The sequence below is a fragment of the Leptopilina boulardi genome, unplaced genomic scaffold (genome assembly GCF_019393585.1).
Source record: "Leptopilina boulardi isolate dan_hultmark-lab unplaced genomic scaffold, ZJU_Lbou_2.1 LbouV2_223, whole genome shotgun sequence".
Taxonomy (NCBI): Eukaryota; Metazoa; Arthropoda; class Insecta; order Hymenoptera; family Figitidae; genus Leptopilina; species Leptopilina boulardi.
In genome coordinates, this window is record NW_026137778.1 from 1,089,200 (window position 1) to 1,114,258 (window position 25,059).

The following is a 25,059-nucleotide window of genomic DNA, read 5'->3' on the forward strand; positions in this document are numbered from 1 at the left end:
ATTTTTTTTTGTGAAGGGTGAAAGTTTTGCCGACGGTTCCATAAGACGGGGAAACCTTAAAAAAATAGAAGCAACTGGTGATTTACGCACGTGCTTAAATTACTCTTGGAAAAAAAGGTAATTTGCGTAAAAGAGATAATTTGATTTTTAAAATATGAGAGTAAGTTTTTCGAAATTTAACTTTTTTAAAATAAAAAAATTAGTCTTTAGATCCAATATAAAAAAAATTATATTGATAGTTTATGAAAAACGAATTTTCTTACATTTTGTAAAATATAATTTTAAAAAATAAGTTTCTTTTACCAAAACAGTAATCAATATATATAAACATTCGAATGATGAAACAGTTATAATAAGTATTACGAAATAATAATATTGATTAATAAAATAAATAACTATTATACAATCTTCAGGAATTAATTAAAATTAAATTATTATCAATTATCATTATAATTACATGATGTTTGAAAAAATTATCAAATCTTCTATAATTTTTATATGCTTAAATTTTATTACATAGAATTAATTTTAAAAAAATGATAATATTGTGAGTAAAAAATATTAAAATCAATGTTACACAACTTGTTTTTCAATTTTCAGTATTATTTTTTTCTTTTTCTTCTATTTTTCTATCCTTTCCTTTCATATGATTTTTATTCTAGCTATTTATAAATTTTATTATTATTTCAGAACTATTTTAAGACTTTATATTTAATGAAAAATATTTTGTTCTTTATTCAGATATAAATATTTATTTAAATTTCTTTGAGTTTTTTTCTTCATTTCAATTTTTAAAGAATTTACAATGATAATATGGGGAAAATTACAGCAAAAGGCAATAATCCAATTGGATCTCATTCCTGAGGGAAAACCTGTTTCATATTTTACAATTGTTACTTCATTTTTAAGTAGGTCAATTTTTATCTGAAACTATTTTCTAGCTAGATTGTTTACTTTTATATTTCAAAAAAAAAAAAAAATTTCCTTTATTATCAAAACGAGCGTTTTAATATCGAATTAAAAAGGATTGCAATAGAAACCAATTTGATTTAAATCACAATTTAAATCAAAGGGTCATTTATATTTAAATCCTGATTTAAATTAAGAGTCGTTTACATTAAAATTTTTTAAACATTTCTTAAAAAAATTATTTTTAATATATTCTTTACATTCAATTTTCTATATTCTAAGGTTCAAAATTCATTTTTTATTAGCGAATATTCTGTTGACATTTTATCCAGAGTTATTTATTACTTTTTAAGAATAAATTTTTTTAAATATGTATATGGCTTTTTGAAATATTTCTTTAAAAATTTTTTTATAACGTCAAAACCATAACAATCATTTATTTATTTATTTACAGTTACTAACCAACTTAAACAAAATTAAACTACCCTTTCGTACAACAAAATTATTAAAATAATATATAATATTCACATTATTGCACAAATATTTAACAGGGTGTTCAGTACATTTGTTAAAAAAACTTCTTTTATTTTTTAATTTTTTTTTTTAACTATTTGAGTATTAATATTTTTGATTTGATTTTTGAGTCGAAATCAAAACATAACAAAATTTTTCTAAAATTTTTTAGATTAAATAAATAATAAATACTATTATTTTTATATTCAATGTTTTTACTTTTGTTATTTTAATTATTTATCATTTCTCTTTGACTGCTTTCTTTACATTGAAGAACTTTCTTTTTGTTATTTTTTATATAAAATTTTGTTATCAAAAAAATTTATAAAAAATTAAAATTTTTTTATTACATAACAACAAATTTTAGTTCATTATTTTGTTTATAACATTTTTCTTAAACATTAAAAAAATTTGTATTTATACAAATTAACAAACTTAAAACAAAAATTTATGTGCAAAATAACAAATTTAAAAAAGATTTATGTAAAAAATAACAAAAAAAAAAAAAAATTTTCAATGTTCAAAATAATAAACTACATTTTATTCAATGGGAAAAAAGTAAGAAAAATTATAAATAATTAAAATAACAAAAGTAAAAACATCGAATTCAAAAATAACAATATATTTATGTTTTATTCAATCAAACATTTGTTTGAAAAATTTTATGTAATTTTGACACTTTTGTTGAATTTAAATCTTAAATAAGAAAGACATTAAAATATCTTTGAAATATTAAAAAAAAATTTATGAAATAAAAATCACAATTTTTTTATACATAGCTATCATCGACAAAGAAAGGAATATATAATAGAAAAATGAATCACATGAAATATCGATGAAACAAGTTAATGTATATTTCAATTTCAATTTCTCCAATATCGCAAGATTTGCTTTTATATATATTTACTTTAAAATATAAATTTGCATTATGGTATACATATTGTATAATAAAATTACGTTTTCTAGGCAATGAATTCAAACATGAAAGAAAGGATGAAAATCAATTGAAATGTTGCGTATCTGATGTAAATTTAAGTGGGATTTAAGATGAATCGTGATAATGAGGAAGTGAGTCTTTTAATATAATAAATTAATTATTTTTATACTCTAATATATATTCAGAAATTGAAAATAATTTTATATATTTTTTATGATTGGTTCTTACACTCAGAGAAAAATTTTGTTTGAACAAAATATATCAATTTTTTGGATTAACAGAATTTTTTGATTATTTTATACAAAATTGGTATCAATCAAATAAATATATTTATTTGATTTAAATAAACGTTTGGTTTATTATAAAAAATTTTTCGAACGAAGAAAGAATTTGATTGAACCAAATAAACTTTTTGATTTAAACAAAAGTTTTTTTATCTACCAAAATTTATTTGGTAGATTCAACAAAAAATTTGGTTGTTTCAAACAAATTTTATTCTGAGTGTTTACGTCGGTGAAGTTCATAACGTTTATGATCAGCGATTGAAAACTAAAAATTTATTCATCTAAAAAATAATAAAATGCAAAAAAAATTTTTTTTAAATTGTTGATCGAGTAATTGTAAAATACATGGGATTTAGTACAACTTATAATAGTTAAGTGCCACGAACGAGCGCAAATGGGAAATAAAACAAATGAATGACTACACTACTTATATTTTTTCTGACATATTGGATCCGCCATATTGAATTTTGAAAATTTTGGGAAAGTTTGGTGATAGAGGCTTTTCAATTACGAATTAAAATTAACTAATCCCTGCTGAGACCCGTGTGGAAAAGTCGACTGGGCCCCAATTTGGTCCAGACTGGGTTTCCCAATGTCCAAAGTGGGCAACCCAGATAACGCCCAAACTGGGCAGCGTAACGCTGATCCCAAAGATTTCCCAAGGTTGGGAAATCCCAGCTGGGGCCAGATTGAGTTATTCCATTTTTATTTATAATTGTTAATTAATAATTATATAAATAATTTAACAACAAAAGAGTAAATTAAATGAATAAATATAATTTCCTTTTAAATTAAATTGTATTAAAGATGACGACTAACAAACAATGTATAAAGTAAAAAAAATATTTGTGACGCGTCGCCAAGAAAGGGACCTAAGCGTCCAAGAATTGTAGGTTAAGTTTGTGTCAGTTTCATATTGATTAAATCTTTTTTTTTAATTGTGTAACAGTAAAAGCAGTTTTTAATAAATATTTTCGATATAATGAAGAGATAAGCATTAATGGTTAATATTGAAAATTGATCCACTTTGTACATTTTCTTTTCAAATATGGCAAACATAACCTGAAACTCCTGGACGCTTAGGTCCCTTTCTTGGCGACGCGTCACATTTATATAATTTAAAAGTTAAATAATAGTGTATGTATTAGATTTTCAAGTTTTGGTACAACTTATAAATGAAAATCTAGAAATAACGCAAAAAACTGCGCACGAGGGGAATCGAACCTACGACCTACGGACTTATAGATTAACGCTCTAACCACTATGCTAACGACGCGTACCTGCAGACAAGTTTTAATTTCTCAGTATCAAAGATGTGAAAAATATGATTAGGTTAGACAATAAATTAAAATATAATCACTTACTTCATTTCATTTATTTTAATTTAACATTTTTACCAGTAATTAATAAGTACCAAAGTATTTTTCCTTAAATGTGAATTTTGCCCATATTGGCTTTTGGAAAAATCTCCAAACGGCATATAAATTAAATATAAATATAATTAACTAGTTTTATTATTTCTCATTTGTTCTCAAGTCTTTTATTTATTTATAACAGAATATTAAATTAAATTTCAGTTTGGGAATACTTTGGGAAATCCCAGTTGGGGCCAGGTTGGGTTGACCCAAACTTTGCCCAAGTACAATGAAAAACAAACATTTTTTTCAGCTTTTCACAGTTGCGCTTTTTTGTATATTTCTTCAGCATATTATTTAAATAATAATTTAATTAACTTAATTCTTTTATTTCTTCATTTTTCAAACTTTGGGAAGCCAAGTTGGGCCCAGATTGGCGCCCAGTCTCACTTTGGGCGACTTTGTGAAGATTTCCACACGGGGATGTACTAAATCCCATGTAATTTACAATTTTTTAGGATGAATTATTTCTGGTATTTTTTGATAAATCAAAAAACGGTTTGGGGAGATTGTATAGCATACGAAGGAGATCAAACTTTTCATAATATCAAACGATTTGAGAAAGGCCTAAAAAACGGCGTTATTGACCCTCATCTTTTGTTAGAAAAATTATAATAATTTGCTTTTAACAATATTGTTTCTTCTAAATCATTAATTATAAATATTGTGAACTTCACTGCTATGTGTTCTTATTTGAAAAATATAATTAGATAAATTTTTTCATACCTCGGTTTTGAAATGTGAAATTTGCTTTGTTTTCTGTGTAGTCTAGTTCGTTAATTTCAAATTTTATATATTTATATGAAGTTGAGTAACTATTATTTGAGTCTTGTTAAACTTACAGCAAAAAGCAGTTTCCCAAACTCTCTGTGGCGCATTGCAGAAAGAAGCTAATTGCAAATGTTTGGTACTTTCTGTACTCATTTATGGATGCCTTGCTGCCGTTACATGGTGTCGTTGCGCTAATGTTACTAAGGTCTGTGAAAAATATTCCAATTTTAGTAAAAGCATAAAGACGTTGTCATTTTTTGTTTTTCAAAACATATTTTTAAAATATTTTATTTATTTTTTCTACACTTTTTATTATAAGTACTTTTTATTAAAGTACTTCACCGGCAATATTCGAAAAAGAGTCACACTTATCAAATTTTGACAGTTTGTTCTTTAGGTCAATTTAGAAAAATATGATTTTTTTCAGAATTTTTTACAATGTAGTTTTTTAGAAAAAAAATTAAAATCGAATACGTAACAATTATTTTTTTAAATTACTAGTGCTCTTGCTGTTAAAAACCACGGGAAATTGGAGGTTAAAGTTTCGTGGGTGGTACGCTTGCGCATAATCATATATATTGCCAACTTAATTTCCATTGTTTAGAAAGCATATTTATCAATGTTTACAGTATTTAAAAAGAAAAAAAATGGGGATTACGTATTTTTACTTTTTAAAATACATAAATCCATTAATAACATAAACATATGTGACGCGCTCTGAAGAAAAGGACCTTAGAAGCGAACGAATTATAGGTTATGTTTACGGTAGTTTTACCTTGATTAAACGTTTATTTTTATTTATGTAAAATTAAATTCAGTTTTTATTAAATATTTTAGATGTAATAAAAACTTCAATATTAATTATTTGTATTGAGAGTTGATCCTCTTTGTGTATTTTCACTTCGAAATTTCAAAACATAACCTACAATTTTCTGCTTTTCTAAGGTTCCTTTCTTCAAAGCGCGTCACATATGGTTTTTCTTCAAACTTGTAAAACCGCACCACCGGACAATCCTTAAGGAAGTTCTCTCCCTCCAACGTCAGTCAAATCAATGCCCATTTAAGTTTTCATTTGTATCGCGTAGTACTAGCTCAACGCTTGGCAACGTTGGATTATATTTCCTCCGTTCCGTTTCGTGTCGTCTGCTATTGTTTGATTTATTTTCGTTAAATAATAATAATAATAATTTATTATTTTAAAAATCTTAATTTTTTATAAGCAAATTCAAATTATTATTCATTATTATGAATCTTTGAAGAATATACTATTACATGTATATACTACTTATATTACTTTCAAATTTCGCGCTTTTTCTATTCCTAACCTACAAGACGCAACGTTGCCAAGCGTTCCCAGATAACAAACGTGTCTGGCACGTTACAGGCACAACGAGCGGCGGACCGTGTCCCTGCTGTAACGCACCTTTTGTGCCACCTACTTTATGACAAGACCGACTGTGCCAGCATCGTGCTCGCAATATTCCTGACATATTATCCGGATCTTTTGTCCAGGATATATCTGCCAATAGGCTTGTTTAAATTTCTGTTTTTGAATCTTCATTATAAATAAAAAAAGTATTACTTTCACTAATAAAATTAAATAATTTATAAATAAATTAATTTTTATTGATATTTTATTTTTTTGTAGTGATAAGCAAAACAAGTTTGCAATAATTTTTTTTATGGTTCAAAATATATAAAAATATAAATAAAAGAATAAATCTAGGGATAAGAGAAAATAACAAGATTTATTAAAAAATAATTCACAAATTTTTAAAAATGTAGAATACTTTTTAAAATATCTAAAAAATCATGAATAAAAAATTTAAAAAGTAAAGTAAATTATCAAAAAGATGAGAAAAATATAAGCCAACAAATTTTTAATAAATTAAGCAGTTTAATAAGTATAAAAATCCTAATAATTTAAGTTTTGTAAAACACACTATAGAAATGTTAAGAAAAGAAAATTCTTAAAATATAAGAAAGTTAAGGAGATTATTCATAAAATGAAGGAGTTTAAAAAATGTAAGAACAAAGCTTTAAAGAACGAAAAAAGCTTAAAATATTTAAAAATGCCCAAAACAAAAACTAAACAGCTTTAAATTTTAAAAAAATTATGAAATGTTAAAAATTGTATAAAATAAAATGTTGTAAGAAAATAGAAGAATTTATAAACGAATATAAAAAGAATCTGAAAATTAAAAAAAATTGAAATGAATTACAGAAATATTTTTTAAAAATTAAAGAAAATGTTATAACAGAACGAAAAACTATTGAAATATAGGAACGATTGGGAAATTTGTAAAAATACAGGAAAAAATGCAAAAAAAACTGACTAGAATCTATTAAAAAAGAATAATATAAGGAAAAAGTTATTCAGTTTAGAGAAGGGACAACATTTCTAAGAAATGAAAAAATTATGAAAAACTATAAAATTTATTAAATGAGCAAAGAATGATAAAAAATTATAAAGGAACTTAACAACACAATGAGAAAATAACGTATAAACACACACAGCACATGATATTTTCTAAATATTTCTGAAATATTTCATTGAAATTTTGAAATATTCCAATGTAAAGTCCTTGAAATATTGCTGAAATTAGGGAAATGTCCGCCTATAAGTAATATTGCCGTGTAATTTTGCTGAAATATTTCATTAAAATATTATAGAAAAATTCCAACTTAAATGATGCTAAGGATCCTAAGGTGTTGAACATGTTAGAAAATAACGATTGATTTCATATTTTAAAAAAGTTTCTAACTTTGAAATATTTTTTGAATATTGCAGAGTCTTCATTTGTAATATTGCAGGAGTCTTAATGTGTAATATTTCAACAAAATTTCACGGCAATATTTCTTATAGGCGGACATTTTCCTGTTTTGATCAACATTTCATGAACCTTGCATTGAAATATTTCAAATCTTTCAATGAAATATTCATGAAATGTTTATGAAATATAATGTGATGTGTGGGAAAAAAAGAAAATCCTTAAAAAAATTAAACGATTAACTGAAAAGTTTTTTAAAAATTGTACTAAATATTAAACAAATAAAAATTCATGAAACGAATTGAATTAATTGAATAATAAATTGAAAATTGGATGGAATAAATTTTAAAAAAACTATGAAAACTTTTAATAATGCTAATAAGTTTATTTTTGTCTTACTTTAACAAAGAAATAAATTAATGAATTAATAAAATAAAGATAAATTTAATTATTAATGTTACATTGAGAATTTATATCGATGGCTCCTAAATGAAAACACGTTATTCGCGAGAGCAAACAAAAAACACCCTTATTTACGAAAAAAAATAGAAAACTCATCTGAAAATTTTGTAACCTAATTTGCTTAACTTTTGCTATGTTTTTATTTTAAGCCAATATCAAATGTCTAAATAAAGTAATTTAAGGATACAACGTTAGTTTGACACAATATAAACGTTTAAATTAATTTAAATTTTAATGTATCATTCATACTTTAAAAATAACCATTAATTAAAATTGTAACATAGCCTTCAAACAACTGTCATTTTGAATAAGATGTTTTCTATTTGTTTTTCTTAATAAAGTGTTTTCTATCTGCACTCGCGAAAAACGTGTTTTCATTTAGGGGCCATCGATATAATTTACAAGAATAATTTTAGAATTTCTTTTGTAACTTGTTTGCTACTTAAGTTTGATGAATTCGTAAATATAATTAATCATTAGTGAAAAATTTATTATTTTAATGAATATAATATATATTGCATTTAACAATCATGCGATTATACGAATATTCTTAATAACACAAAAAATAATCATAGAATATCTTGAAAATTATTACAATCTATATAATAATATTCAAAATGTTTGATCTATTTATAATAAAAATAATTAATTCTAAGAAGAATATTTGAATAAATGAAATTTTGAAAAACAATAATTTTAAATAAAAGTATTTTATAGTTCATTTTTAGGACAGAATTCTTGTAAATAAAAGCAAGTGCGTTGATAGATCAGTTGGTTAGGCATTAGGTTTAGTTTGCGTTAGGTCGCGGTTTCGATTCCCCTTGCGTGCGTGAGATAATTTAACTTTAAGATAAGTATTGTAAATAATCATACTGAATTAAATATATGCATTTCCGTGATTAAATTCCGAAAACAGCTCATTTTTTACTAACGAAATATTTTTGAACACTATTTTTTTAGCTATTTAATCAATGAGATGGTTGATTATCTGATAAAAAAAGTTACCAGAGCACATTTTCAAAATGTTAATCAGCACGTGTAATTTTTTTACTGAAATTGTTTAAATAATCATTAAACGTATCTACATAGACGCAGTTTCAATTTTTATTTTAGTAAAAAACATTTTCTGTACTTTAATGGATCGGACCGCGGGCGGGCGATATCGCCAGCAATGGCGCGTACATTGCGCTGCTTATGTGCCGGCACGTTGGTCCGATCAATCGGACTGAGGTCCGGCACACGGCCTGCAATTATGCAGGCATTTTGTTATCTGGGCGTTGTGCTAAGTAATTTCTGATTGTCAAAATACGGTGTTTTTTTAGACAAAATAATTAATTGTGAGTCTCCTAAGCCAGGTCTGATCAATTTTATTAAAAGTAAGTGAACATTGGCTATTAAACTTTATGTATATAAAGTTCCAGTAATATCTTTTCGTCAGATTTTTCACAATTTGAGATTTCAGACCAAAAAATTCAATTTCCCATAAGAACCCGTGTTAAATGTGAAAAGAGAAAATTATTTATATCTTTTGTCAAAATCCACCTAGACCTCTAAAAATTTAACTACATCTTCTTTAAACCATTATCTATCAGTTTATCAAGTTTGATAATTAACTCTTCGTCATTTCTGTTTGCGAGAGAACTTCCTTAATAAATATTACATAATTATCTTCACCACTTTAAACAAAACATGATAATACTAATAGATTGTATAGAGTTCCAGAAAATTAATTCTTTGAATATAGCTAAATTGCATCGCCTTGAAGACTATTTTTTAGGACAAGACGATGCGCGCGCATCCGTTGCCAATCGTTGACTAAAAATATATTTCTTCACATAATCTACTCTTCTTACAATTTCAGTTTATTAATATTATTGAAATTATAAAACATTTTATCTGAGAGGATATAATTTTTTTTTATAATTTTAATAATATTAATTAGCTGAAATTGTAGGAATAGTGGAACACGTGAAATAAATTTGTTTGTCAACAGTTGGCAATGGATGCGCGCGCATCCTGTCGTCCTAAAAAATCACTTTGAAACAGCCCATTGTGGAACCGACTTTAATGTACAGAATGACATTTTTTTAATGTTTAGAATATTCCTTATGTTACACTCTTTCATGATAAATAATAAAGTGTAAATCCGCAATATTAAAATTCGTTCAAGATTAAAAAATGATTTTTAACTACGTTTTTAACGCAAACAAAAATATTTAAAAAATCAATTTGAATCAATTTTGTATAAGATATAGTTATTCACTTTTCAGAAAAAATAATGTTGAGTCAAAATTTTGTGTCAAATAATTATTTTTTTAACATTTTAATTTTTCATTTGTTAGAATTTACATTTTTAAAAATTCTTAAAACTTCAAATTTTTATTTTACAGAAGTTTTATTATTGTCCGAATAAATATCTAGGTAGAAAAATTTTGGGCATAAAGTTTAAAATTAACCAATCATAATTTTCTTGATAACTTCTGATTGATTAATTTTATACTTTGCGTCCAAATTTTTCTGCCAAATATTTATTTGAACAAATGAAAGTTGATTTTCTGGAACTTCAAACCATTAAATACAATATGTACTACCTATTACACCGTCCGACAAAATTCAAAATTCTTTTTCACACACGAAAAAATCAATGATTTTCAGAAACTAGGACCAAAAAAAAGATACCCGTGTCTGGCCGTTTTGCTAGATCAGGTCATTTTTTGCTTTTAGGGGTAAAAACAACCCTTAAATGAAAGGTGATAGGAAATCTTGTACAAAAAAATAATTTTTTATGAAACCTGGTATCTCGGGGTTTTCCGGGTCGCTGATTACGAATCTGATGTCAGATTTTCAAAATTGAAAATGGCGGATCCAATATGGCGGTCGAAATTTATAAAAATTCACCAATTCATTTGAAAGTTGTTACTTGAAGGTTTTTGGAGTCGCTGATAACGAATATGATGTCAGATTTTGATAATTCAAAATGGCGGATCCAATATGGCGGTCGAAATTTCTAAATATTAATTATTTTTTATAAAACTTGGTGTCTATTATTTATAAAAAATAATTAATATTTATAAATTTCGACCGCCATGTTGGATCCGCCATTTTGAATTATTAAAATCTGACATATTCGTTATCAGCGACCCTAAAAACCTTCAAGTAACAAGTTTCAAGTGAATTCGATGAACTTTTATAAATTTCGACCGCTATATTGAATCCGCCATTTTGAATTTTGAAAATCTGACATCATATTCGTAATCAGCGACCCCAAAAACCCATAAGTAACAACTTTCAAATGAATTGGTGAATTTTTATAAATTTCGACCGCCATATTGGATCCGCCATTTTGAATTTGAAAAATCTGACATCAGATTCGTAATCAGCGACCCGGAAAACCCTGAGATACCAGGTTTCATAAAAAATTATTTTTTTGTACAAGATTTCCTATCACCTTTCATTTAAGGGTTGTTTTTACCCCTTAAAGCAAAAAATGACCTGATCTAGCAAAACGGCCAGACACGGGTATCTTTTTTTTGGTCCTAGTTTCTAAAAATCATTGATTTTTTCGTGTGTGCAAAATCATGTCGGACGGTGTTATTCAAATTCGTCAATGTGCTAAAAAAATTGATAAATTTTTCTTAAATTTCACAAATTCATCTAGAAATATATTATTTTATTATCCTTTTATAGGTCGTCATCAATTTTATGAAAATACCCATTCGAAGCACAAAAAATGTTTCGCCCTGTGACGATGGTTACATATACATACCTGTAAGTAGAAAAATTAATTAATTTTATCTAAAGAAGACATCATGTAATTTTTCTAATCAATGTCTCAGGTTGCATTTATGGGAATGTTATATCTTGTTTATTTGGTGGAATGTTATCATTCTCCAATCAGAATTGACCTTCTACATGCGGAGGGCCAAAGCAGTGTTCTTGCCAAGTTGACCCAACTGAAAATTGCTCAGCCAACAATTTGGTGGAAGGCCATTTCCTATCATTATGTGCGTAGAAAGAGACAAATCACTCGTTACAGAAATGGTGATAATTATACAACAACTCAGGTCAGCTCTTCATTTCAGAAGTAGAAAATAAAACTAGGAATTAAAAAATTTATAAATAATAAAAATAAATACAATCATTCTAATTACTATTCAAATATAAATATTTTATTTGCATCAAATAAATTTATTTCAATTAAATAAACTCAAATGATAATAGTCAACTAACGGAGTATTTGAATAATTTTTTTTTCTATTAATATAAAAAATTTACGTCAATAGGTTTATTACGAGAGAGTGAATACACATGCTGCAACATCTTTTTATTTTTACGATTATTGTGGAGTCAAAGACATCAGTAAAGAGTTAATTCTCGATCCAAAAGTACCAATTACAAAAATCACTCTAACGAAAGGATTCGCATTTTCCAACGTGAGATCGGCCACCGAATTCGAAGAAGCGAGATCACGTTTTTTTGCAGAACAAGTATATATTTTATTCTAATTTTCATTTATTGCGCGCGATGAAAATTTAAAATTTTTTAACGATATTACACTATCTTCTTTTTATTATCATTATAGGAATTTAGAGACGATTACATGGAAATGAGAGAGAGTCTCGACTTGGGGTACAATTTCAATCCTATTACTTTGGTAGCGGTCCTTGGTAATCCCTGGTTCACCAATTCCTATGTATATTGGTGTCTGAGTGCTCTTTTACTGAGCTGGCCACTTAGGATCATCATTGAATATAAAACTCAATATGCAGATTATCAGGTAATTTCTTTTCGCTAACAAGCACTTTGAAAAAAATGTTCTACTTTCTTTCTACTGAGATATATATACGTAAAAAAGATCATTTTCAAACAGCGAGAAAGTGAGAGAGAGAGAGACACGAAATTGGAAGTGCAGCCTTGTAACTTGATTCAGAAAAGCGCGAGAGATGAATATATTATTTTTAGAAAATTCTTGAATTTCTGATTCCGGATGGTAAATTGAATTTTTTAAAAATTACCTGTAACTTTAGAAGAGATAAAGAAAGTTTGAGAATAATGTCTCGCAATTTGTTTGCAAAATATGTACCAAGTTTGTCGTAGGCAAAATAAATTTTTAATTTTAATTCATAATTTACCATTTTGGATTTTTATAATGTATATATTGTACATATGTAAAAATTGCGTCTCGGTATTCTTGCATAATGAAATAAAATTAACATCACGAATTTATTAATTAATTAAGAAGAGGGAGCAGTAAAATTTCGATTTAATATTCATGTTGTTTCGGGGTGCCAATTTATTTTCCGACATTATTAAGAATTTAAAATTATCGTACAACATGAAAAAATTGAAAATTTTTTGATAGAATTAAGGTTACAAAAAATTTTTCAAAAAAAAAAATGTTAAATTGAATAAAACATAAATGCCTATTGTTATTTTTACATTTAATGTTTTTTTTAATTTTAATTATGTATAATTTTTATTGAACTACTTTTTTACATTAAAAAAATTTTATTTTTCTTACTTTTTCAATTTAACAATTTTTTAATTTATTTCGGACATAAATTTTTTTTTACATTAAAAAATTTTGTTTATACAAATAAGTTTAAAAAAAATTTATGTAAAAAAAGCAAAGTAAAATTCGACGGATTAAAATTTTACTGTTCCACATCCCGTTAATTACAAAAATTTATTGTTCGTTTTATTTTATAATCATAAATTTTAATAATTGTTTTTCTACTACAAAATGAAAATTAGAACCAATTGACATCGATGAAGTTCACGTTTATGATCAACGAATTAGAAGAAAAATTATTCTTCTATCCTATAAATTATTATAATTTTTTGTCTAAAAATATTTTTGCAACATTTCTCGATTAATAAATTTTTAGAACAAAAATTGGTAAGCAAAAATTTTTATTATTTTTAGCGTGAAAAATATTTTTTATTTTTAATCGTCGATCATAAACGTAGTAAACTTCACCGACAACCCGATTGGATAGTAATTTATATTTAGTTGTCACATTTACTTACCATAAATGTATGTTAGATACTCGCCACTTAATAATTACAAATTTTTTTGTAATGTGTATATCGAAACATAACCTCTAAACCTCAACTTTCATCAAGAATGAATATTAATATTTAACAATCCTTATGATTCATGTCACTGAACACACAATACTGACGACTGACATTTAAATAGTTTTTAATATTTTTTGATTCTCTACTGTAAACAACTGCGTATACATATAAGGGGGATTTTACATGAGGCTACTTCCACCACTTCTACAATAGCTAAATCAAATTGCCTTGAAGAAGCAGACGGTGCGCACGCATCCATTGCCAACTGTCAAGAAAAGAATTATTTCGTGCGTGTTCCACTGTTCCTGCAATTTCAGTTTGTTAATGTATTATTGATTTATTGATTATATTATTGATTATATCTTTAAAAAATTTTTTTTTTATAATTTCAATAATATTTAACAAGCTGGAATTGTAGCTGTAGGAATAGTGAAACACGTGAAATAAATAAAGCTATTGTAGAAGCAGCTTGAAATGATCGAACGTTTCTTTTCAAACGCGCTCATTCTTTAGTAATTTTTTAAATTAAGAATGTTGATCATTTTCTGAAATTCTTAGCACGTTAAAATGATAAATATTGATTTTAAAATACTGTTTTCTTGAAACACAGACTCATTTAACAAATTCGTCTGAAATACCAAAGATCCTTATCTTACAAATTTCCCAAATCCGAAAGATTGTGCGAATCAACGACTTTGATCCCTGCATGCTTCTGCCATCTGACGACGAAAGGACGTAATGAACCTGTCATTATATTACTTTCCTACTTTTCGTTTTGCAATGTTTATAAGTTAAGGATCCTTGATATTTTGGCCGATTTTATAGGTCGATAATTAAAGGACTCTCTTTGACAAAGAATTTCAAAGGCTGTTCTTAAATAATGAAATGAAATTTGTTCTCAATATCAATTTTATTTCGATTAGTAAAATGCATTTTTGAAAAAATAAATTTTTTTTTACTCACTTTAAAGTTCTCTATTAACAATAGACCTTTTCATGCTGATCGTTTTATCCTTATCTAGCGCATTCAATGACACATGAGTTGGTAAGGACAGAATGATCACCATGAAAAGGTCTATCCGGTTATTATAGATTTAACAATTCCTTTTTCCAACTAAAACTATTTGTTAAAATGAAAGTCAATGCAATGTATGTTATTTTGATTTTAGATAACAAAACTTTTTGGTGTAAATTACGACACACCAATGACATCACAAATACATGCGTCTTCCAGTCAAATAAGTGCTCCAGGATCATATATGTTAGCACCGAGTTATAGCGAAGCACTTTTAATGGAACCTGTAATATCAAGAACGGAAGAAACATCAGAAAGAGAAAATCTCATAGAGGCATTTGAATCGGATATGGTACCAAGTTATTCCGAGGCACTTCTTTACGAACGAGCACAACAGAATTCTTTGCAAACTGATATCAATATCCAATATCATCAGATTCAATCCTCAGAACCTTGTGAGTGTCCATGTCACATTGGAGAATTAGAAAGACCCAATGAATTAGATCCAGAAGCTTCCACTTCCAAAATGGAAAATAATAATAATAATCCTCGAGATGAAAGAATACAAATAGAAAATACAATTCAAACAAGATCGGAAACTATTAATTTTAGAGAATCTGAAACATCAACAGCAATATATCAAACAAGAAATCGACTAAGTGATTGTAATTATACTACACAATTGAAAATTTGTAGTGACTGTCTAAGAAGTTCAGCGAGTGATCCCAATAGATTGAATCGTGATTTAAGTGAAATTGGATGTAGTCGATTTTTATCTCAATTGAGGCGGACAAATTCTCGAGAGAGTTCCTTAGAATTATTAAACGCAGCAGCAGCATGTGCAAATACAACGAGAAATTTCAACAGAGATATTTCAGAACCAGATCTACGAAAAAATTCAGAATTAGTTGATCCCACATTGAAATTCCTCTTGGCAAATGGTCGAAGTTTAGAGAATATTTTAGAAAATGAAGAATCCGATGTATTGAAAAAGAGAGCAATGTCTGAGCGAGCTGAAGCATTGATTTTAGAAGATCAAATTGATTCAATTTCCACTGTAACGCATGAGGAAATGATTTCAAGAGGTGCAATACCAAAAAAATTGTCTAACAAAAGTAGAGTTACTGTAAATCCTATTTCGGAAGTAGTTAAAAGAATCCCCACGTCGAAGACTTATTTTTGTCTTAAGTCAATTCTGAAAAATAAACAGAGACGATATACAATGGTGACTCCTGAAGAATTTCAAGCACTTGATCCAGATAAATCTAGCGGTGAAATAGAATTTTGTAGAAATAGAGAAACTATTCTTCATCTAACCGATGTTTCGGCTCAATGTCGATGTAGCAACTGTGATAATGATAATGTTAATGGCGTCAATAGAGAATCTGACGATTTTTCCCGAGAGAACTGTAGTTTGAAATCGGAGAATTCTAGGTAAGGCTTAAGGGTGTTGGAGCCATGACAAAAAATTAACAATTATTCTAAGTTCTATCACATGAAGTAGATTAGCAGATTAGCAGAAAAGATTTTAACCAATCAAAATGGAGTTGCTTACGGCAAATATTACCTTGCTGCAAGAGACTAAATTTTGATTAGTTAAAATCTATTCTGCTAATTTGCTAATCTGCTCCATGTGACAGAGCCTTTAAACCATGTTTAGTTTGAGGTTATTTTCTTTGCTTGAACCTCCTTAAATTTCGTTTAGCTTAAAAAAATGGTTCTTTATAAACTAAATTGTAAAAATTCTTATAGGACGCTGATATTTGCAAATCCAATTCAGAAGATTTGTCCATCGGATCCATTTCAAGGGAAAAATGTCGTTCAAAGTGATAACACGGCAAATAATGAAGATTTTTCAAACTTACCCGTCTTATCAAGGTTCAGGAGATCATTGACTGAGAGAGAAGTTTCTGCTTCAAGTAGCCGAAGTCAATGGACGCAGCATCGAACCATAAGTACAGGACCTGATGAAATTTTTTCTGAAAGACACGATCCTGCCATTTCCCTTCCATCGTACGACGGTATGACGATACCTCCCGATTCTAGAATAAATTTGCCGAACAACGATATTCTTTCAATAAATAATTGTCCGTCATTGTCACAAGAGGACCAAGCAAGTCAAAATCAATTTGGGTCTGATGACCAATCGAGTTCACAATTCAACATAGAAAGGCCCAGATTGACTCGATCATTAACTGAAAGGAGAGTCAAATCAGACCAAAGAAAACGCGATCCAATTCTACGTAATAGCTTCACAGACAGAATAGATTATTCATTTAAAGGAAGCGATGGCAAACGCACGAATCTCAATATGGAGACTTCCTTGTAAATTATATGGGATTAGAGCTCATATGCACTGTAAAAAATTTCAGTATATAATTACATGATGCAAGTAATTTTACACAAAATTGAAATGTAGTAAATTTACTACGTCTGGACAATAGGACGAGACGCCTACTTTTTCCTCAATTTTTAAATAACCGAATTTTTAATTAACATAATTTAAAATTACAAAAGTGTTAATAAACCGAATTTAAATATTTCAGAATTTTTAAAAAACCGAATTTTTATAGTTCCAAATTTTCAGTTTACACAATAAAAAAATAATCGAAATACCATTGGTTATAATTTTTATGTTCTCGAATATTAAAATTACAGAAAATGAAAAGAGCAGAAGTTTCACTTGACAGACTTTCTGTTCAACCTAATTGCGATCGGACAAAATTTTAAGAGAACAGAAATATCAGTTAACATAATTTCAATTTTGCAGAATTTTTAGTTAACATAATTTAAAATAAACAGAAATGTCATTTGACATAATTTTTATGTTCTCGAATTTTAACTTTTCCGAAAATAAAAATAACAGAAATTTAACTTGACAGACTTTCTATTCAACCTAATTGCGATTGGACAGAATTTTTAGATAACGGAAATATCAGTTAACATAATTTCAATTTTGCAGAATTTTTAGTTTACATAATTAAAAATAAACATAAATGTCATTTGTCATAATTTTTATGTTCTCGAATCTCAAATTAACCGAAAATAAAAACAGCAGAACTTTCATTTGATAGAATAAATCCATTGTTGATGATTGTTTAAACAATGAATACACAATGGATTTGGTATGTCAAGTGAAACTTCTGCTGTTTTCATTTTCGGTTAATTTGAGATTCGAGAACATAAAAATTATGACAAATGACATTTATGTTTATTTTTAATTATGTAAACTAAAAATTCTGCAAAATTGAAATTATGTTAACTGATATTTCCGTTATCTAAAAATTCTGTCCAATCGCAATTAGGTTGAATAGAAAGTCTGTCAAGTTAAATTTCTGTTATTTTTATTTTCGGAAAAGTTAAAATTCGAGAACATAAAAATTATGTCAAATGACATTTCTGTTTATTTTAAATTATGTTAACTAAAAATTCTGCAAAATTGAAATTATGTTAACTGATATTTCTGTTCTCTTAAAATTTTGTCCGATCGCAATTAGGTTGAACAGAAAGTCTGTCAAGTGAAACTTCTGCTCTTTTCATTTTCTGTAATTTTAATATTCGAGAACATAAAAATTATAACCAATGGTATTTCGATTATTTTTTTATTGTGTAAACTGAAAATTTGGAACTATAAAAATTCGGTTTTTTAAAAATTCTGAAATATTTAAATTCGGTTTATTAACACTTTTGTAATTTTAAATTATGTTAATTAAAAATTCGGTTATTTAAAAATTGAGGAAAAAGTAGGCGTCTCAATAGGACTGTTTAGGCTAACGCAGAATAGCTCCACGATTAGGCCTAAGCAGAATAAAATCTCTAATCGTAAATCTTAAGCTTTTACATGAGAGAGAAAAGGACAAAAGATATTTCTATCCTTTTCTCTTTCATGTAAAAGCTTAAGATTTACTATTAGAGATTTCATTCTGCATTGGCCCATAGGTTCATGAGATAGAGAAGAACACGAATATATTTCTGTCATGCTTTACCGTTCGCGAAGCTATTCTGCTTATATAGGCCTTTATGCTGAATCTACAATGGCTGCGCAAACGTTCACGTCGACTTTTGCGCAGCCAATGTAGGTCCATCATCCAAACGGCTTGCTCAATTAAGGCCTGAGCAGAATAGAAACGTAACTGGAATCGTAATCACAAACGCAACCAGAAAAATGAGTTAGAGAAAGATAGACATATTGTTTGTCCTTCTTTAACTCATTATTCAGGTTGCGTTTGCGGTTACGATTCATGTTACGTTTAAATTCTGTTCAGGCCTGTAGGTAGTTCAAGTTGGGTGGGGTCTATTTAATACAATATAATTAGTAAAAAAAAATAAAATCGTTTTTTATTATTGTATTAAATAGGTCATTAAAAATAGAAACTAAATTCCTAATATACTTAGGTTCCAAAATTTCATTTAAGCAAGATATTAAAAAAATTCGACTTAATCCCGTACATTTATAATGTTTGTGCACCAGTTTACCCCCACCTTGACTCTTCCCCCCCAAACTTGAGCTACCTAAAGGATGTTCTACAATAAATGCAAAAGGCCAGTGCAAGTCCAAAAAACCATAAGTGCAAGAGAGATAGCTAGACTATATATCTCTTTTGCACTCATGGTTTTCTTGGACTTGTCTTTTGCATCTATTGTAGAACCTCCTTAATAAAGGCCTGAGCAGAATAGAAACGTAATCGGAATCGTAATCGCAACCGGAGAATGAGTTAGAGAAAGATAGACATATTTTTTGTCTTCTTCTAATTCATTCTTCTGGTCGCGATTCTGGTTACGTTTCTATCGTTTCTATTTTGTAACTTGTTTTTTTTTCTTTACTTATAGATTATGTATGTTGCCCATTATGTTTTTTCTTTTTAAAAAATATAGAGATTAAAATTATGGAAAATTTATTCCATGGAAGGTAGAAATAATTATTTCTATCAAATTTTCCATAATTTTAATCTCTATTTTTTTAAAATGAAGAAACATAATGAGCAATATAACCTAAATAAAGTTACAAGTAGTATATTTATAAGTTTTGCACGGCAGCAGGTGACCACAATTTTCAGCGTTGGACGTTGTAAAATTACACAGAAATTTTTTACAGTGTATAAATATATAATATTGTGATTTAGAGCCCAATTGACGAATTTCATTAACGGAAAACATTACGGAAATTCTCCTTATTCTCTATTACTATACCTAATAAAATATAAATAATAATTGTAGATGAATCAAAATGAAAAATCAAAATTTTCTGAAAGAACAAAATAAAAATTATTCAAAGTGTTAGCCATATATATTTTTCGATGAATTAAAATTGAAGAATAATTTTTCAAGCACTTTAAGAGAAACTAGAAAAATGCAATTAAATGTCAAATTAGATAGAAGCAAAAAAAAAATGTCAATATATAATATTATTGTTTTCGTAATGTTTCTCCACTTGAAAACCTTTTCTACCGGAGTGTTCATCGCGTGTAACTTCTCTCAATGTCGGAGTAATTATTATTATATAATAAAAAAAAATATTTCTACCTAAGTCCTTCGTATTAAAAAAGTAAAAAAAGCAAAAAAAAAAAAAAATAGGTGTCTGATAAAAAATTGATTGATAGATGACATGAATGTTTTGATTAAATTCGGCTTTCCGTACCTGCTATAGTAATTAAACAACTATCGATGTGAAAGCTAAAAACTAATTAGTGAAAATTATATTTAAAAAATTGAAATTTAACATTGAAGAAAAAATATTCTTCGTTTAAGGAGAGGGTTTGTCTTCTAAAATTGACTACAATTTTATACTTAAAACGAAAGTATTAGTCTTCGATTGAGATTATTTTCCTCTCATTTTAAGAAGAATGATAACCGTAACATAACCTCAAACTAAAAAATGGTTTTTAACGCAAACAAAAATATTAGAAAAATTAATTTCAATCAATTTTGGAAGATCCAATTATATACATACATATTTTAGAAAAAATATTTTTTTAAAAAATTATTTAATAAAAACAAACATTAATGTGTATTTTTTCTTTTCCTATTAGACAATATTGCTCAAAAAATTATAAAATCTAATTTGATTTATTTGGCCTCAAATTTTATATATAATAACCAATGGTTTTCTTTATTTTGAAATTTTTTAGAAACTTCTATTTTTTATGAAATTTTATATCGTAATCTAGAGAAAATGTATAAAAATGAGAAGAATTCTCTCAAACGAAGAATATTTTTTTTTACAGTAAAAATGTGAAGTTGTTTGTATATCAGTACAAACGCATCAGTAAAATCGATTCTGAAGTATATGAAACAATTTTTTTAAAATTGGTCTTTCGCACAGATTGACGTTAAATATTGAAATTTACGATAGAAAAGTAATTTATAATAGACACACATTACTTCCAAAACTAGAGTTGCTAGAAACTGATTTTTTTAAATATCATTTTCATATTCTTTAATTATTTATTAATTTAATTAGATTACATTTGTCAAGTGTTAATTACTGCAATTTCAATTGGAACGTTAGAAAATAATTTCTAATTTTAATAAACAACTCTATTTTTGTAGAAATAAAATAATGCGGACAATCATTTAAAGCGGGGGCAACTATTTTCGAAAATGGACAAGATTAATTATTATAAAAGCTTTTAGCTTGAAAATATTTACATACTAATATAATTAAAGTTAATTAAAAATAAATTAAAACTTATTTTACATAGTTTAAAGTATTTTCAAGTAAAAAGGTTCATGTATAAAAAAACGCCCCCGTAATGATTAGAAGAAAACAAATTACGAAATTCTTGTGCCACTAAACAATTGTGCTCTAGATTTAGAAAAAGAGAAAAAAATTAAAACAGTATTATTTTCCGTCCGGCTGTAATAAATTTTCTAAGGTACTTAAAAGAAAATGCCAAAAAACGATTTTTCGAAACTGGTTACTCTATATAGATATTAAGATCAGCTCAATTCCACAGATAGTTCTAGTTCGTTAATAATTATTGTAAAAAAAAAAAATTAAAAACTAAATTACATCTTTTCAAATCCTTCCCTTTCTCCTATCTACATTTTTCAAAATCTTATATTTTTTAAATAAAAAAACTTTACAAATATTCCCATAGCAGTAGATTATCAAAAAATATTTTTTAATGTAATAAATTAAAAAGAATTTTTATTTAAATTTTAATAATCTAAAATAAAAAAATTTCATATTTTCTCTAGTGAAAAAGTTTAATCAAAAGAAAAAGAACTATCTGTGAATCTTACGAAAAAATATTATAGACTTGCCAATACATAATTTTCTTGAATCTTTTTTTTTGATAGCCTATATTTACCTAGGAGACTCATTATAATAAAAAAATTCATTCAAAAAATTCCATTATAAGAAAAACAATAGAATAAAATTATTAAAAAAAATTTATTATAAATCGTATCAATATTTATTTTTCATCATATTCTTTTAACTAGATATAAAAAAAAAGTTAAAATTTTTTTTTCAATCTACACCTCGTATAAGTTTTTAATTGTTTTCTTTTATACTACTTCACAAACTTTTAATTTTATAACTTTTTTATGTTAAGAGCTGTTAATTAAATTTTAAAATTTCAAAAACTAAAATTTTTTTCCACCGGTCAAATTATAAATGAAGTAAAATTTAAATAACATATTTTTTAAGAATAGACTTTTTTTTATTGAAAAAATGAATAAATTTTTTTTAACTATAATATTTTTTCGTAAAGATAACTTAGAACGAGATATTTAATCGCTTCATTTATTATGCAATAAAAAGTTAGAAAAAAAAAATTAAATCTGATGAAAGTATAAAGAAGCGAACTGGTCGATATAAGTGATGCGTAAGTTGCGTTCACAATAGCTCAAAAATAATCGATTATATAATTTAAATGAAAAGCTATTTAGCTTTTTGAAGTATACAATTACGAAAATAACACAAAAAGTATGGGATTTACTATTATAAATATTGTAAATACCTAAACCTTATATTTAAATTAAAATATCAAGTATATTTGTTGTATTTGTATTTTAAAGCTCATACGTGTATTTTCGACTAAAACGTTATTAATGGCACATTACTGCTGTCAATTTAAGCTTATGCGACTCTGGTATAACGATAGTTGGAAAACTTTTTTGGGTCTGAAAACAAAAAAAAAAATATGGCTTACAAAAGAAATTCAAACTTGGTAGATTATTTTTTAGATAGAGAAAAAACAAATCTCACACTGCACACGCAGATCGATATTTTTCACTGCACTTAGATTCATCAAAAAAAAAAAAAAAAAAAAAAAAAATGAAAAGTTTTCAACCCAAAGAGTACAATTTTACTTAAATATAACAAATATATATTGTATATTCGATAAACAATATGCAACTTATGCCGTCTCAAAAAAAAGTGCTCTTGTAACTAAAGTAATAGTGCAAGTTTTTATGTAAAAATTAAACAAACAAAAAAAACGATGCATTAGTTGCAGAAATTTATATAATGCACTTGCTCGAAATCAGCGCGTCCACTTGTATATTAATACGCTAAAGCGAAATTTTACAGTATATTTAGTGATATTAATATAATTATTTACAAAACAATTCGTGTGTCAGAATTGTAACAACATAAAAGCGTGAAATTCATGGTTGACGTATAAATAAATGTTGAAGTACAAAAAAAAACTGACTTATTTCAATTTTCCATTTCTATGGGGTATTTCTCAGGAAATATTCTTTTTGCCTGTCCTCAAGATATTTGAAATTTTTTTACATTTATTAAATTATCTCCATGAGAAAGCAAAGTGTTCATGAATTCGAACACAAAAAATTCATACATCAACAGTTTTTTTATATTTATTTTTTAAATTCCAACTCACAAAACAAAATATTTCAGAAAAATGAACAACAGTAAAAGAGATTTCTTTTTGCTCAATATATTTCTCAAAAAACACACAATATATGAAATATAATTGTTTCTTCTTCCGATAAAACAAATGCATGGTATACAGATGTTATTTAAACACTAAAACGCAAATAAATAAAATTATTTTCATTTAAAAATGATCAATTCGCAAGATTAGAATTTTTATTCATTCAAAATAAAACATCTTCTACATATATATATTTTTTTTTATTTTTAAATGAAAGTAAAATTTTTAAAAAAAGAATTATATAGTAATTTTAAATTTGGATTCTTAAGAAAAAATTCTATTCTCGAGAATTAAAATTCGTTTATATTGTATATAATAATAAGACACATATGAAACAATACAATATATATATAGAATGACTATAAATAAAATTTTTTTTTTAAAGGAAGAATATTATGCTGTATAATTTGCCACATTTTAAAATTGCACAAATTATAATTTAATTGATAATTATCTTTTATTTTTTTTACAATAAAAATTTATGCAGTTCTTCCTTTAAAAATGCATAAAAAAATTATTATATTAAAATTCAACATTTTTCAAATTTATATTTTATAAATATAGTTGAAAGTGCAAAGTGTGTTCATTACACCGTACACAAAAAAAAAATATTTTATGATGATATAGTAATAATAATAATTATGTGAATCACCAGACTCGGATCATTAATACGTCAATTAAGAATTGTGTGCTCTCTAAATCTGAATTATTAAAAATTTTAAAATTCGAACTCATGACTTTTATATACTATAAATCAGTTAATTTTTATTCTTTACTAATCATTTAACAAAAAACGAACAAAAAATTTTCACTAATTTGTTGATAAAATTTAATTAATTTATAGCAAAAAGTCAATTACTAATTCAAATTAATTAATATTATTTTAATAATTTAAATTTAGAGAATAATATTTTTTTTCATTTATAAATGTGACAAAACTCAACAACTTTGTTCCGCAATGGCATAATTTTTACAATACAGGATTAAAAAAGTATC

The 25,059-nt window shown here is 26.3% G+C and overlaps 1 protein-coding gene across 1 annotated transcript; it reads left to right on the forward strand.

The window, feature by feature from the left end:
- Positions 1 to 24,530, forward strand: LOC127279767 (transmembrane protein 151 homolog). Its single transcript, XM_051302309.1, has 9 exons — positions 1 to 117; positions 2,389 to 2,490; positions 4,903 to 5,034; positions 11,750 to 11,830; positions 11,899 to 12,126; positions 12,346 to 12,549; positions 12,645 to 12,839; positions 15,312 to 16,591; positions 16,910 to 24,530. The coding sequence occupies exons 2-9, from the start codon at positions 2,470 to 2,472 to the stop codon at positions 17,484 to 17,486; spliced, it is 2,718 nt and encodes a 905-aa protein (XP_051158266.1). The 5' UTR covers positions 1 to 117; positions 2,389 to 2,469; the 3' UTR covers positions 17,487 to 24,530.
- The last annotated feature ends 529 nt before the right edge of the window (positions 24,531 to 25,059 follow it).